The sequence below is a fragment of the Scatophagus argus genome, chromosome 3, assembly GCF_020382885.2.
Source record: "Scatophagus argus isolate fScaArg1 chromosome 3, fScaArg1.pri, whole genome shotgun sequence".
Lineage (NCBI taxonomy): Eukaryota > Metazoa > Chordata > Actinopteri > Scatophagidae > Scatophagus > Scatophagus argus.
Window position 1 is genome coordinate 21,184,972 of NC_058495.1, and position 14,748 is coordinate 21,199,719.

Consider the following 14,748-nt stretch of genomic DNA (forward strand, 5'->3'; position numbering starts at 1 on the left):
AATGTGAGTATTTGTTTTTGGTACCAGGAATTTTAAATTATTTCAAATATTTAAGAAGAAGATACATTTATGTAAAAAGGTAAGCTTCTTTCAACTTATCACCTAAGTTATCATTTTTATGTAATTCCTTAGAATTAATATTTTAAATTCTAATATTGGGTAATTGTCATGTTTTGCTGGTATGATGTCATGATGTCACTTGGAGTCATGCAGTCTTACATGACAGACCACAATAGAAGTAGTAATCTTTATGGACTTTATGTTGTCATTCTTGATGTTGTTGTGCTTTGCTGTTGTGATTGTGAGAAGCAGGAACTTCTCATGAACCAAATCAGAATTGTAGTCCATATTGTGATATGCATGAGAATATGTGGGGGCTTATAAGACATAAAAATGTTTGGGGATCCTGACAGCTGACATACTGTATATCAAGGCATCGTGGGTTCAAATCCCTGGAGCAGTCGCCCTATTTCATGGATTTCTCTTTTTTACCTTCAACCACTGGGAAAGGATTTTAATTTAAAGCCAGAGTTTCTTTCTTCTGAATAAGAGCTCGGCTTTAATAATTGGCGGCTGCAGTTTCCTGTCTCAACACCACTTGCAATTCACTGTGTGAGTTTTTCACGTGCGTTATGGACGGTTCATTTTCCCTCCAGGTGACTGCAACTTTCAACTCAAGCGATGTGTTGCACGTGTCCAGTTTTTTTCAGTATCTTTGCCAGCAGAGGGCGTCAGCCTCAGTCCCATCTAAAGCTGTCTCTCCAGGCCTCAGAGAGGTCCTGCCAACATTTAACAGCTCTTTAGAGGTATGTGAGGCCCCAGGATGTTGAGCGGTGAGAAGCTGGAGCAGGAGCAGGTGAAGAGAGTCCTGAGGGAAAGCCCTGCGCTCCTGCTTCACTCTCCGAGATGTAACAGAAGGATCAGCTTGGCATTCAGAGAAGTGCGACTTCCCGGCAGCAGGCCAGGCGCTTGGACAGCTGGCACTGTGTGTGTGTGTGTGTGTGTGTGTGTGTGTGTGTGTGTGTGTGTGTCTCAGTCCTCCTCTTCTCTTGCACTGCACTTACAGCAGTGTGTTAGCAGTCTGTTGTCATCTGTTAATTGGCAGGACTATGATGGTGTGAACACCAGAGTTTGGAGTCTCGGGAGAAGTTCTCTAACCTGGGGCTGATGTCCGGACAGAGATGACAGAAGAATTACATCTGAAGGTTTTTTAAAATGTATTTATTTATTTATTTATTTTCCTGGAAAGAGAGACAGGAAGACAGACAGTATTTCTTCTCTGGGAGTGTGTCACTTCTCCTTTTGTCAGCTATAGGTCAGTGAAATCAGGATTCAGACTTTGAAGCAAATTTTCCTCTTTGGGGAAAAAGATTGTGATCTTGACCGATGCTGCCCTCTACTGCTACACAGCATTAGTCACACGGCGCCACTGAATGTGGACACAACATTATTGCCTTTATGATGACAGCAATTATTTATTTATTCAATTCGTAGTCATCACACTATAATTTCCTGAAGTAGAAAGAGCTACATGAACTTTGGCAATTAAAAAGGTTACATATGGAAAAGGGGGCTGCATTATTAACTTTCATTTGCTTTTAAAGAGGATTCACCATAATTTATACACAAAATGAAAGTTTGTAGTCCTCCTTCATGCTACATACATATAATATACACACAGGTAATTCAATTCAGAGCAGTCGAGGAGGACGGCATCAATGTTTACATCCCGCACAGTCACTATCATAAGCCCCTCATCCATAAGTAGGTGCACCCTCTGAGCATTGACACAGTGTAGTTTGTGAGGAAGAAAATAGTCAACACATGAAAATGCTCACAACAAAGACATTATTGTTGAGTTATTTACATTTTTTTTTTTTTTTGCTGCTTTGAGCACCACAATTGAAATGCCACTGAGCTCCATTACATTTAAGAGAAGGCCAAAATCTCAAAAAGTCTGCAGCTCACATCAAAACAATCTAGATGGAAACCTAGCAATACAAGTAAAAGAAAAAATGTTTATTTTTGATTTTGGGGAGAACTGTCCCTTTAAATGACTAAAATTAGACAATCAGAAAACAAATCACGGTGACATGAGTAAAGCCAGTGAATCAGGAATTAAAAGAGAGAGAAACTTCCATTAGTAGACCAAAAGATGACCGCAGTGCAACTATTTGTTGTTCTTTTTATAAACTGTCCAATGAAATGAAAAAGGAATAAATTAAAGAAATGTATATTTTATTATAAATATGGTTCAGACAGTGTTCAGTAGAGTGCATTGCATGTTTAAGATCTGGGAGATGTTATCATGGTTTAACCTTTGGTACTTTTTTATCATAGACACTACACACACACACACACACACACACACACACACACGCACACACGCACGCACGCACGCACACACACACACACGCATGCACATACACACGAGCTCTCCATGATGATATTTTGTGTCATTAGAGTAATTGTTCTGTCTGTTGGTGCAGTGTTGCACTTCCACCAGCAGAGGGAGCTCTGTTCCTGTGCGTTACCAGTAACATCACTGTTTTTAATATGTTCACATGTGGTCAGCTCTGTTGGAGAGGAAGCACAAAAGGGACCTTGTGAGCGAACTGCACCTTGCAAGCAGCTGGTTTTATAGTCGCAGAAACAGAAACAAGACACGAGTTACATTAAACACAATAAAACTTACCATATGCTAGCATATTATAAGCTAGCTTTGGGGGCGTGTGAAGCCTGATAAACTTGTGTTCACTGATGGAGTAAAACTTGTTTCACCTAACAGTCATTAACAAGGTGTTTCTCCATGTTTCTCAATGACAGGAAGGGGATATCTCATAGGAAGTGGAAGTAGCAGTGTCCCTCTCTCTCTCTCTCTCTCTCTCTCTCTCTCTCTCACACACACACACACACACACACACACACACACAGTCACACACATGCACCCCCCATGGTCGTCCAGTTGCCTCCCCATCCTGTGGCTGTGAGCGGTGTGAGCCAGGAACACCTCCTCTCTGCAGGGCTATGGCTGCCTGCTAGTGTTTTGGTAATCGTCATCCTCCCTGACCTGCTGGCCCGATCCTGGCGCCAGGAGTCTCCTCGCCTCCCCTCCACCTCCTCGAGCCAACTACCCCCGACCCCACGGATAATTCAGACCAGCTGTTGCAAGGTGCCTTGCTTACTCCCACCCACTATACTCACACTTGCCTCTTCTATAGTTTTGAGTAGGGGAAAAAACGGGCCCGGCTGCGGACTTTTTTTTGGCGGCCTCTCAGTCTTTGCATGGGGTCTCACTGGTGCATAAAATAAATCCAACTCAATCACTGGCCTGGTTCCTGCTCTGCAACAAATCAGCACTGTGTCTGGATTTGGTGTCGCAATGTGGAAACACACATTCTGTGGGTATCGTGCTGTGGCAGGGAGTCAAACGCTGATATTTGCTTTTTCTGGTCCTTGCTGAGTGTCACTGACCAGAATTTCTCTCATTCCTCTGAGCGTTCAGTCTTAATGAAGTGGAATGTGTGTCACTGTGAAATGGGAGTCCAGGACAGACTTGAGTTTTGTTGCAGAGCCATCTCTTCATTGGAGTCACATGAAGAGCATGTGCGTCCTCCATGATCAAGTGATACTGAGAGAGGGATTCAGAGTTACTGCCAAAGAATGTTTGAGGAGAAGGACGGAAAAGAAAAAGGCCTTGATTTGCGACAGATCATTTTCCTCCTGTGTTGAATTTGTGTAGCAGGAAAGGAAGCGTTTTTAGAACATATGTGCGCGTCTTCCTTTGTATACTTGGGAGTTTTTTTTGGCATTTGGGGGCTCTGTGTAAAATAAGGTGCCTCTCTGTCTATGGTCTAACCACAGTGGGACTTTGGACTGAGATGGAGGGGAACCCCAAGCTTTTGATCCCCACTCCACAACGCCAGCACTGCTGAGTAATGGCCCACAAGTGAACTGCATGCATATATATGTGTGTGTGTGTGTGTGTGTAACAGAGGTTTGGATTGTTTTTTTCACGGTGGTGGTGGTGGTGGTAGTGGTGCGGTTGCCTCGTAGAACAGCAGTGGATGGTTGTCAAAGACAGAGGCCTGATAGAGGGGGATGGGGGACTGGTACAAAGAGCTGTTCTGGTGGAACTATGGAGGAAAATAGTTCATGCTGCACTGGGATTTCCTGCCTTTGCCCTGCCTGCCCCCCCCCCCCCCCCCCATCTACCCGCTCTATTCTCGACGCCCTTGGACAGCATGGAAACTGCTCGGACAATATTTCAGCCGGTGAAGCTGGGTGAAGCAATTGATTTAATGAAAAGGACTGTAGGGATCATGAGGCGAGAGATTCGGTGTTGATCCAGACTTTTGCAGGCAGATTTCCATAATTTCATTTCCTCCCTTAATCTGTCCACCTACAGGCTGTAGTGCAGATGAATAGTTTGGACCTATGCACAAAGACTCGTTTATGTCTCGCACAGTGACATGCAACATATTCGGATGGTGTTATCTGATCTCTTATCTTACACAGGTGGAATACACATTACTTTGCGCTGTCACTGGTGCTGTGAATGGAAGCACAAGACAGTCACACCGCTGCTCCGTTTGTGTTAAAAAAAGAGGACAGGTGTGTCACCATTTGGTTGCCCTCAGACGTATCGCGTGGGTGTCAAGGAGGAGGTGGATGAGGATGAGGGGGTCTGGATTTAATGATTAAACCAGTCGCCTGCTCTTCCAGGGCTTTGATCTTAGGTGTCAGCGGCGGAGCTAGGGGGCATGTGTCACTCATTAGCAGTGTGGTGAGAGTGTGTTGGCTCACAGGTTTTCCTAGTGTGGAGCAGAGCGGAGGGGATGCTGTGAAAATGGCTGCTCATGGGGTGTTCCTACTAATAAACCCTGAGGGTGGCGTCAGAACTTGGGGGTGGGGAGCGAAAGAAAAAGAAACTTGGAGGAAAGTAGTGCAGTTCGCTCTGATAACGGCCTATGTGATGAGAATCTCTTTCACTGCCCTTTGTGGTGCACACACTTATGCTAAACTGATAGCACAGGAAGTCGAATAGACTATTTCATTGAAAAGCACCGCTGCCAGCACTCACTGTCTTAGGGGAGGAGGGAAATGGAAACCAGATGTCTGAGATCCACCGTGAATATGTCAAAGCTCTCAGACTATGTCAGTTCCTCCATGTCCCATTGGTGGACTGAAACATTTCTGCACTGTCATCAGTAATGTCTATAATACTCCCTCCCAGTGGACATCTCGTACAGTCTTGGCTGCGGCCATGACTTGGAGACTCCAGGAAAGAAGCTCTCACTGTTCCAGAAGAAGATTTTTTTCCTCTGTTCCTTAGGTTTCAGACCTCACCACATTCCTCAAATTTCAGGGTAACTTCCCATATCCCAAGGCGCAGTCGGGTGGCAAATCTCTCAGCACTCCTTTGTGGATAGATTGCTTTCTCTTGCTTGAGAAAATAACAAGCTATAGAGTAATGACTTAACAAGCAACAGGATAATGGCTTCAACATGTGCAGGGCTGTGTGCATGTGTCTGTGTGCGTGCACAGATTTGGGATTGCGGGAGCGCTTCCTTGTGCGTGTGTGTGTTTGTGTGTCTATTGTTTGGGAACCAACTGTGCAGAATCAACTGGTTCTCTGTTTGGTTGGAATTGTTTGAAAGCTGGGCCGCTGATGAATACATCGCTCTCCTCCAGGTCCGGAGCCTCTGAGCTTCTATGGGGTAATCAGCCGCCGTCCAGTGAGTTACAATGACAGGGACGGCCTGTGAGGTGTCGGTAGAGTCGGGTGTTTTCCATCATAACCAGCTGCTGCATTGGCCTCCCACACCGAAGAGCTCTTCTCAGAGTGTTCACCTCCATCTGTGTTTTGATGTTAGAGGCAGTGTGACGATGTGTGTGGTGATTAATGACAATATGACAACTGTCATATGTGCTCTGTATGAGTGTATGAACATGAAGCAGGTTGTTTGTGTTTACTATCTGTGTTTGGATGGCTTGCATCTGTTCTTGGTGCTCAATGCCTCGAGTCTTAACTTCTTTTGATCCAGCGGAGCAATCGACACCTCAGCCCTCAACAGTGACGAAATAAACTCCTACTCCTCCTCTATACACGCATCTCTCATGTCGACGTGGCTTCAAAACTCTGTGAACTTGTGAGGCTGTTCATGGGAAATGACATGCAACAGAGACTATCATGACTCAATTAGCAATCTTTTACCTGGAAGTGAAATTCATTCACTATGCGACACATTTAGTCGTGGCATGATCCAGCTTGCCCGAGTGCTTCTCCCTTTCACACACACAGCTTTAAATGTTTCAGCAAAAAAAACCCTTGTAAAGTAAAGAACAAGTGGGAAGACAATCTGTTTCCCAACACACTGCCTGATGCTGTTTACACGCTGTTCCACCACAACATGTCCTGACAGGTGGGCACAGAGCTACATTACCGCTTTCATAATTCTCTGTCAAGGCCTCCGGCTACAGCTCAACGTCCTTTTGCACCTTGTCTGGGAAAATATGCTCAGGTGCATTCCAGTGTGGCAAACAGGTGACAATTCCTCCACTGTCAGGTGCAGAGGAGTCTTAGGTAAGCCTGGACTGTACATGGATGATTTTCTCAGTTTTTAGCCATGCTAGTGGGTGTATTGTGGCAGTTTTGGTCTGTTGTTCAGTCTGTCCACCACTGTGGTCCAGAGTGAAACACCTGGAGAAAGTCATGAATCACAATGACTTTGGTGACTTTGTTGGTAGTGCATCCATGAGCTGTTTTTTAGTGAAATGTCTTTGCAGATATTACATGGGTTGGATCAAATTTGGTATGGACAGTCTGGTCTGCCTCAGGATGAATTGTAATTACTTTGGTGGTTCCTTAACTTCTCAAGATTAAAAAAGATTAAAGTGACATATTTTGTCATTGGAGGGAACTCACTCCAACGAAATTTGTTCTCTGCATTTAACCCACCCAAGTGACGTGCACACACACACAGCAAACCCGGGGCAGTGGGCGACCGCGTGCAGCGCCCGGGGAGCAGTGGGGGTTAGGTACCTTGCTCAAGGGTACCTCAGCCATGGACACCGGGGCGGGGAATCGAACCAGCGATCCACCGGTTACGGGTCCGACACCCTAACCGCTGATCCACGACTGCCAACTACTGTCATCATCAATAGAAATGAATTCCCGTTAGCTTCAGCTGTACTTTGTGTTCAGGCAAAATTAGCAAATGTTAGGAAGCTAAATGTTGAACTAAGATAGTGAACATGGTCAACCTTTTACCTGCTAAACATCGGCACCTTAGCTCTGGCATTGTGAGCATGTTGCTGAAGTTTTTAGCCCTTAGCTCACAGCACCATGCTTGCCTACTAAGTTGGCCTGCAGCCTCACAGAGCTTCTAGCAAGGCTGTAGACTCTTGTCTTGTTTGGTTAAGAGGAGTCACACAAGAATTATGATCATATTTTTTGTTCTGTGAAGGTCAGAAAAAATGTGTTTTGTTTGCCTTTTTTTTTTGTTTGTATTCAGCAGACGTGCTGCCCTTCAGCTTGCTGAGATGCCACACAAGAATTTAGGAGTAATGATAGTTAAGAAAGCTGGGTCAGGATGAGAATCTCTTGTTTCCTGTCCCAGGGTAGAAGTCAGGTTTATTTTCTCCCTCCCTCTCCTCTCCGATCCCACTAGCCCCAGTGTGAGGCAATGCCCAGAAGAACACACAGAGGAAAAGCAGAGAGCTCAGGCGCCATCCATCCTTCCATCTCCCCCCCCACACTATGCTTCTCACTGGCATTGAGTCTGCTGCAACACATGTCTCTGATCAAGTCCAGCCTGCGTCATCAGTTAGTAAACTCCAGGCTCCAGGAAAACCAACAGAGAGTACATTCATAGCCGGCGACCCTGTGACTGAGTGTGTGATTCATTACTCTTTAATATGCACCCCCTACCCCCATCCCCTAACCCACCCAACCACTTCTCCAATCCAGCCTCGGGGCAACTCCACAGCCTGATCAAATCCATCATTAAGCATACTTGTGGTGTTACCGCTGTTGGCCTTCTTATTTACCAGATGCAGTGTTTGTGTCTCTGGCCTGTTTGCAGCTCAGCAGAGAGGTATTAGTTCTGCATTCTGACATTTACATCAGTACTGAGCTTCACTGTGTAAAAAGTACAACAGCACTGCAGAAGATCTCCCAGGGATGAAAATGCCCACCAGACCTCAACAGGGGACTCTCCAAAACACTAGAGAGTAATTAAGTGCTCTCAAGCAAGGTGACAGACATTGAGAGGTGTTAATCTTGGTGGAGGAGGCCAAGGAGGTGATATGTGAGGTGAGAGGTGCTTGGGAAGTACAGCTGAGGATTCAAGGATTCAAGCATTCAAGGAGCTTTATTGTCATTTCACACATGTAGAATATGAGGTGGAACGAAATTAGTTTCCCTGGTCCCGGTGTAAGCCCAATAACCTAAATACTAACGCTATACATATAAAAACAACACTATATAAATATTAAAAACAACCAGAATAAAAGATATAACCAGTGAGCAGGGACCAGATGGCAACAATATTTACAGCAGTATTGCAGAATTGAGCAAATGAGGAATAGTGCAAATGAGACAAGTAGGGGAGGAGGGGACGGTGGCTTCACTGCTATGAAAACAGTCTTTCCCTTCTTGAGCATAAAGCAGTCATACTGTTTTGCTAATATTTTACAGACTGGCATTCCCAGGTAATACCACACAGCACACATTATTTGGATTGCCCCCAGCTGATAACCAACTTACTCACACAAGTGACTGTAACATATCAGTAAAATGATAAAATTACAGTGTGATAGTCACACATTTGAAAGGTGGTGCTTGCAAACTCAGTTTCTATGTTATGGCTCATCATGAGTAGGCCATTGATACGCACCAGACTGAACCACAGTCTGGAGTTTAAGTGGGTGTCCAAAGGATTTTCCTGGGAGAGTTCTCTCCAGGTCTTGTGTGTCATGAGTGCAGGATGAGCCCTGTTTATGAGATGCTGACAGCTCCTTCCTGTCTCCCAGGACATGAGCCCTAACTGCTGCTGCACCCAAGGCCACTCCATAGTTCCTGGCCACCCAACTCCACCCCAAAAACTTGGCTAAAACGGCAGTCTTGGGTGGGACAGCTGATGGTAGGGGGGGATGGGACACAGCGCTTGTAGTGGCAACATGCAGCAGCAGCAGCAGCAGAAACAGCACTTGAGCTCTGCAGCTTCTTGACCAAGGCAGCTTTTTTGGGTAAAGTAGGCCAATGTAAACTCCCACTTCCTGTCGGCCTTGTCTCTGAGGGGGAGAGATGATCCTTCTGTGAAGAGGGAAAGGACTGCTGCTCTGTAGGGACCGTTTCCACTCACTACACACACACACACACAAACACACACACGCACACACACATAAATAGAAATACAGCCGAAGAGGCAGGCGAGTGAGCGAGAGAGAGAGCGAGGAATACACAAACACAGTGGGGTTCAGGAATGTTAAACACATGCTTTATGGCATAAATAGCAGCCACTTTTGGTAAATTACAGTGAGTGCTCTGGCACTGTAAAGCACACAGCAGGAAAACGCTCTCAGATTTCAGATCCAGGCCCTCCACTCTCCCCAAGGAACAAGAAGGGGAGCATGTTCTGTTTTCATTTCTCTATAAAAAGGCAGAAAGTACACTAACATGTGATGCAAAAAAGTTATATATATATATATATATATATATATATATATATATATATATATATATATATATATATATATAAAGTCATTGTAGCCAACAAAAATGAAATAATGTAAGAAAATATGCAAATGAAGATCATCAAAAGAAAGTCAAACTCTGAGCAAACTTGAGAATAGAGGTTAAATGAGGCACTTGTTTCGGTTGCATTTTCTAGCACAGTTAACACCCTCACCTCAGGACATACCAGCTGACATCATCAAAACACTGCAGAGCTAACCTCCAACAGCTGAGATTTTAATAGCCCTTTTATCCAAGAGCATCCTGGCTAAGAGACATGAGAACATAATGGCCAAAGGAACCGCAATCAAGGACTCTTGCATTAGTTCCATATTGGACCTGGTTGGTGTTCGGCCACAGATGTTTGAGAATCTGTATAAGCACTTTTGTTTGAAGTAGTGACTGCGAGAGGTGAGTCACTGCTACATGCTGCAATGGTCGTCCTGGCTGGTAGCTGTGAGCACATTTCCCTGACTCAGAAGGAAATAAGGAATTGTGCCGTGGAACAGCTTACCTCACTCTGTGCTGGCCTGCCTGGGCCTCAGCCCACGCACACCAGCTAACTGAGTGATTGACTAGTGGCCTGACTTACTGACTGAGAGCAGAGGAGCCATGGGAACCTACAGCTCCAGTCTGGGCAGACTCTGACTCACTGTCTAGCTGGAGGAAGAGGAGAATGTTATACTCTCCCCGAGGAGGAAAAAAACACACACGCACTGCCGTCATGGATTCAGCTTACTGGAATTCCACCTTAAGATCGTTTCAAGAGATGCAGTGTATGCATGTATGAACTCATGTAAGATCTTGAGATTGATTGAAAACAGATTTTCACTCGGGCTCACTTTTAGCAGTACATGCAAACACACCGTCACATATCCAGGAGTGTTTGCACAGTGACAGTGAGAAGTAGATGGCAGGTGGAAAGTGGAAGCAGGTGCAATCACTTGTTCCTGTCCATCACACAGTGAGCTCACCTGCACATCAGCCAATTCGGTTTCACTCTACACACCCAACAAGAAAAATCTCCCAGTTAATGATCTATCAGACCCTTTTATAACCAACGAATCAACTGCATCCATTTTCACATTTTACCAAAGAGATAAAACTGTACAGCTGTGCATTTTTGTGTTAATGACAGATCAGATTTTACTAAACATAAATTACTTTATTGAATGAAAATTTATCAGTTACAACATACAAGAAATGGATGTGAACACAAAAGCATGATACAAAATTGTAATAACACATTATCTGCACATTGCACTATAAAACACTGCCATAAAATGTGTAGGAGAGTTAAAAATTCATCTTTGAACTGTCCATTTACAGGGTTCTGATCACATATTGGACAACTATGTCTCCATAGCGTAAACCTTAAAAATCTTTGGTCCCAGCCTTCTTGCATTTTTCCAACTGTTTGGTACGAACTTCTGCTAATACTGCAATCAAAGTTTATTTTAAATCCAGAAATACTAACTGAGGTAAAAGAAGCGTTTTTGGTTTCAAAAGTAATGCATTTTCAAGGCACGAATTCATTTGCCCGACAAAATATGGCTTTGGTTGTTGTTATTATTAACACTGCAGTAACTTTGAGTGCATGGCTTGCATTGTCACCCACCTTGCGGTGCCACAAAGTGAATCTTCTTTAGAAAATGACAGACTGGAGGTCTTTTCCTATCTCTGAAAACCATCAGATTAAAGAGAAGGTTTGGATGTAGTCAAAACAGAGGCTTAAAATGATCCCCACTGGTGAAAAAAGACTAACTGATGCCATTCTTTTGTGATGACATGCTTCCTCTTTTTTCTTTAGTAAACCAAGGGCAGTGGAAGTCACCTGCTATCAACCAGTGAAGGTCATGGTTGTAGCACCTGTTAGCACCTCGTCTATCTACACCACAGTACCAGGGACAGCTGTGTGTGCATTTGCTTTTGTGTGTGTGTGTGAGAGAGAGAGTGTGTGTGTGTTCTGAGGCACGCTGAGAGATTTATTCCACCCACGCACCCCTACCTCTCAGCAGCTGTGTCTAGGCCATGATCCTGAACTGGCCGGCACCAGGACAGAGACAGGAAAGAACACCTCTTACCCCAATGAGTTCACTACATATTTGGTCTTTGGAATGGGCACAATAGCAACAAAGGGGCTGATATCAAGTCAGTGTCTGAATTGCTCTGTTCAGATTTGGTCCAGCCTCAAGACCTCAATCTAGATTGGAAGAAAAAAAATATGCTCCTCAGATGTTTTTTTGTTTTTTTTTTCACAGAGCAGAGAAGCTAAATGGCTTGTAAAGTCGGATCCAATAATGAGGCTCGATTCCTTTCAAGTCTCTTAAAAATAGGCCGTTTCATATTCTTTGTGGCCTTACAGGTAGTCAACAGGCTAGCTGGGCTCGTGTAGACCACTAGCCCTCTGCTGCCCTGAGCTCGGAGTGGGTCCCCTCTGTCCGTCTCTGTGGTGTCTCACACCGCGGTGGAGCAGCACCCCGAGGAGCTATGTTTCTGCAGCAAAGACATGCGGCTGAAGGTGCGAGAGCAGATGCTGCACTGGTACTTCTTCACCTCGGCGTGGGTCTGCAGGTGAGCCCGCAGGTTGGAGCGGTCAGCAAAGGCCCGGTTGCAGTGGGGGCAGGAGAACGGGCGCTCACCTGAATCAGAGAGAGGGAGGAAACACACGTCATATAACTTAACTGGCCCTCCTTTTATATGTGGCTTTAATGGCAGTCCTTTTAATGGCAACAGTCAGGCGTCTCTGAGTTCACAAGAGCCTTCAATTAACACCTCACACACACACAAACACTCACACTCTGAGGATAATGAAGAAGCACACGGTATGCTGGTGGGGTCAGAGCCTGACTGAGTTAGCATGATTCAATCAGCGGCAAATGAGATTAGCACGCTAACAAGTTGCAGCGGGCACTAAGTGCTCAGTGATAGCAGAGAGCCTTCAGGCATTCCTTTAAAACTTTTGTCACTCTTGTGTCCCCAATCCGCTTGTCTTCCCCAGCAGCCGTGATAAGATAATTAGCCGACGAGTCATTGTTGGTGGGACATTAAACACAATGAGTGATCAATGAGCTCAGGGTCCACAGAGGGCTTCCCTGTGTGATAATGTCTGCTGATCAACCGTTTGAGCTCATCAAATTGATTGTCATGGATATCCTGCTCCTTCACTTTACAACCCAAATGATCAAGGAGTGACCTGCTAACTCACAATGACAGCAACTCAAATGTAGATTTTAGGCTTTGTGGCAACATGTACGCCGATCTCTTCACACATGACCCAAAAAATCAACTGGAAGGCTGTTTAATGTTGTGGAATATCTTCAGGTGTGGGTCTTACCTGTGTGCGTGCGGATGTGGCCGCGCAGCAGCCACGGCCTGGAGAAAGCCTTTCCACAGGTGGTGCACACACAGGGCAGGGTGTGTGAGCGGATGTGCATCTTCAGAGCCCCGAGGCTGGTGTACTCTTTTGGGCAGTGTTTGCAGAGGAAGGCTGGCCTCGCTGCTGTGACGGGGGCCTCCCTCTCCTCCTCCTCCTCAGGGGGGCTGATATGAGGCATAACACCGGTGCATTTCATCCGCTGGCGAGGGGCATAAGTGTGGACGGGCTCTGGGCTGGGGGGGTCTGAGGTGCGTCCTTCATCCTCCTCTCCACAACTGCTAGCGCTGCTGCTGAGGCTGGATGGGGAGCTGAGGTCCAGGGGTCCCGGGGTGGCAGGGGGCTCTGTTTGGGAGGTGGGCAGGTAGAGGGTGGGCAGGACACTCAGGTCCCACACTAGACCTGTTGTGAGGCAGGTGGCAGTGGAGGTGTTGTCCCCTGATGGGAGCTCGGCGAGAGGATACCTCTCCAGTGAAGTGTCTGAGAGGAAGGAGAGGATGGTTCAAACATGCATAAGCACAAAAGAAGTCACATGACAACTGACTGAATTACAGAGCAGACAACAATTTACAATTTGAAAAACGTTTTGCAAACTTTCACCAAGTGCACCTATATTTTCTGTACGTATTTTGGTGACACGTTCTCGTTTTTTCTCAGCAGTTAATGAGCATAAAGCTGGAGCCACGGGAAGGTTTCATGGGCCGTTTCCTCCCACGTATTCACAAGAGCTTGTAACATGAATGGAGCTCTGTCTGGTCGCAGAAAGGGGGGAAAAGTGCATCTAACGGACCCCGACTTGAACGGGGAGTAGCCGGGTTTGTAGTCAGATAAGACACTAAAAGTACGAAGTAGTTTATTCCCCAAACTAAAAAAAAAGTCGCAACCACACTTAAGAAAACAGGTGGTTTTCAATAGTTTGCGCACTTACGAAAAGATCTTTTCACAATTCAAACAAGGAATAAAAATCTTCTCAACTCACCATTCTGACATTCCAGTTCACTGTAATTTGGCTTCTGTTTAGCGAAGTACTTTTTGACCAAGAAAGATCGAGGCATTGTCCTTGTGAATGTGCGTAAAAGTATCCTGTGGTCACGACGCACAGTTTCTACAAGCGCGAGGAGGGAGGAAAAAAAAAAGTAAATCAAGTCGTTTTCCTCAGGATCCACAGGAAACCGAAAAATATCCTCCTAGAGTCCACAAGTTGGAGTGGACTTGAGCAGAAAAGTGTGTGTGTGTGCAGCTTTCCTGAAATGACTAAATGCTGGCCTCTGTTCTGAAATACTCCGACACAGGCGGTAAGGGGTGTGCTCGCCCCGAGGGCCCTCCCCACCTCCCATATCACCGCTCAAGTGCGCAGGATGAAGCCATCACACTCACACACTTTACAACAACAAAAACACGAGTCTCGCAGCGTTTACACACAGAAATCCACTGGTGTTGATCCGGAGACAAGAAAAGGTGAATGGACAGTAGCGAATTCTTCTAATTGCTGCCTGTAAATAAATAAATTATGAGCACCTACTTCGGCGCGGTGTGGTTCAGTTACGCAGATCTGTACGCTACCTGCCTGTAAATGGGATGAAGAACAGTTTACCGGTCAAGGTGCTTACTCTAATACAGTTTTCATACACCA

General features: G+C 45.5%; 1 protein-coding gene across 1 annotated transcript; it reads right to left on the reverse strand.

Annotated features, from left to right (window-relative positions):
* Positions 1-10,883: 10,883 nt before the first annotated feature.
* On the reverse strand, positions 10,884-14,706 carry snai1a (snail family zinc finger 1a). The gene is made up of 3 exons (XM_046384666.1): positions 14,095-14,706; positions 13,077-13,595; positions 10,884-12,381 (listed from the first exon to the last, which is right to left on the reverse strand). The coding sequence occupies exons 1-3, from the start codon at positions 14,168-14,170 to the stop codon at positions 12,197-12,199; spliced, it is 780 nt and encodes a 259-aa protein (XP_046240622.1). The 5' UTR covers positions 14,171-14,706; the 3' UTR covers positions 10,884-12,196.
* Positions 14,707-14,748: the final 42 nt, after the last annotated feature.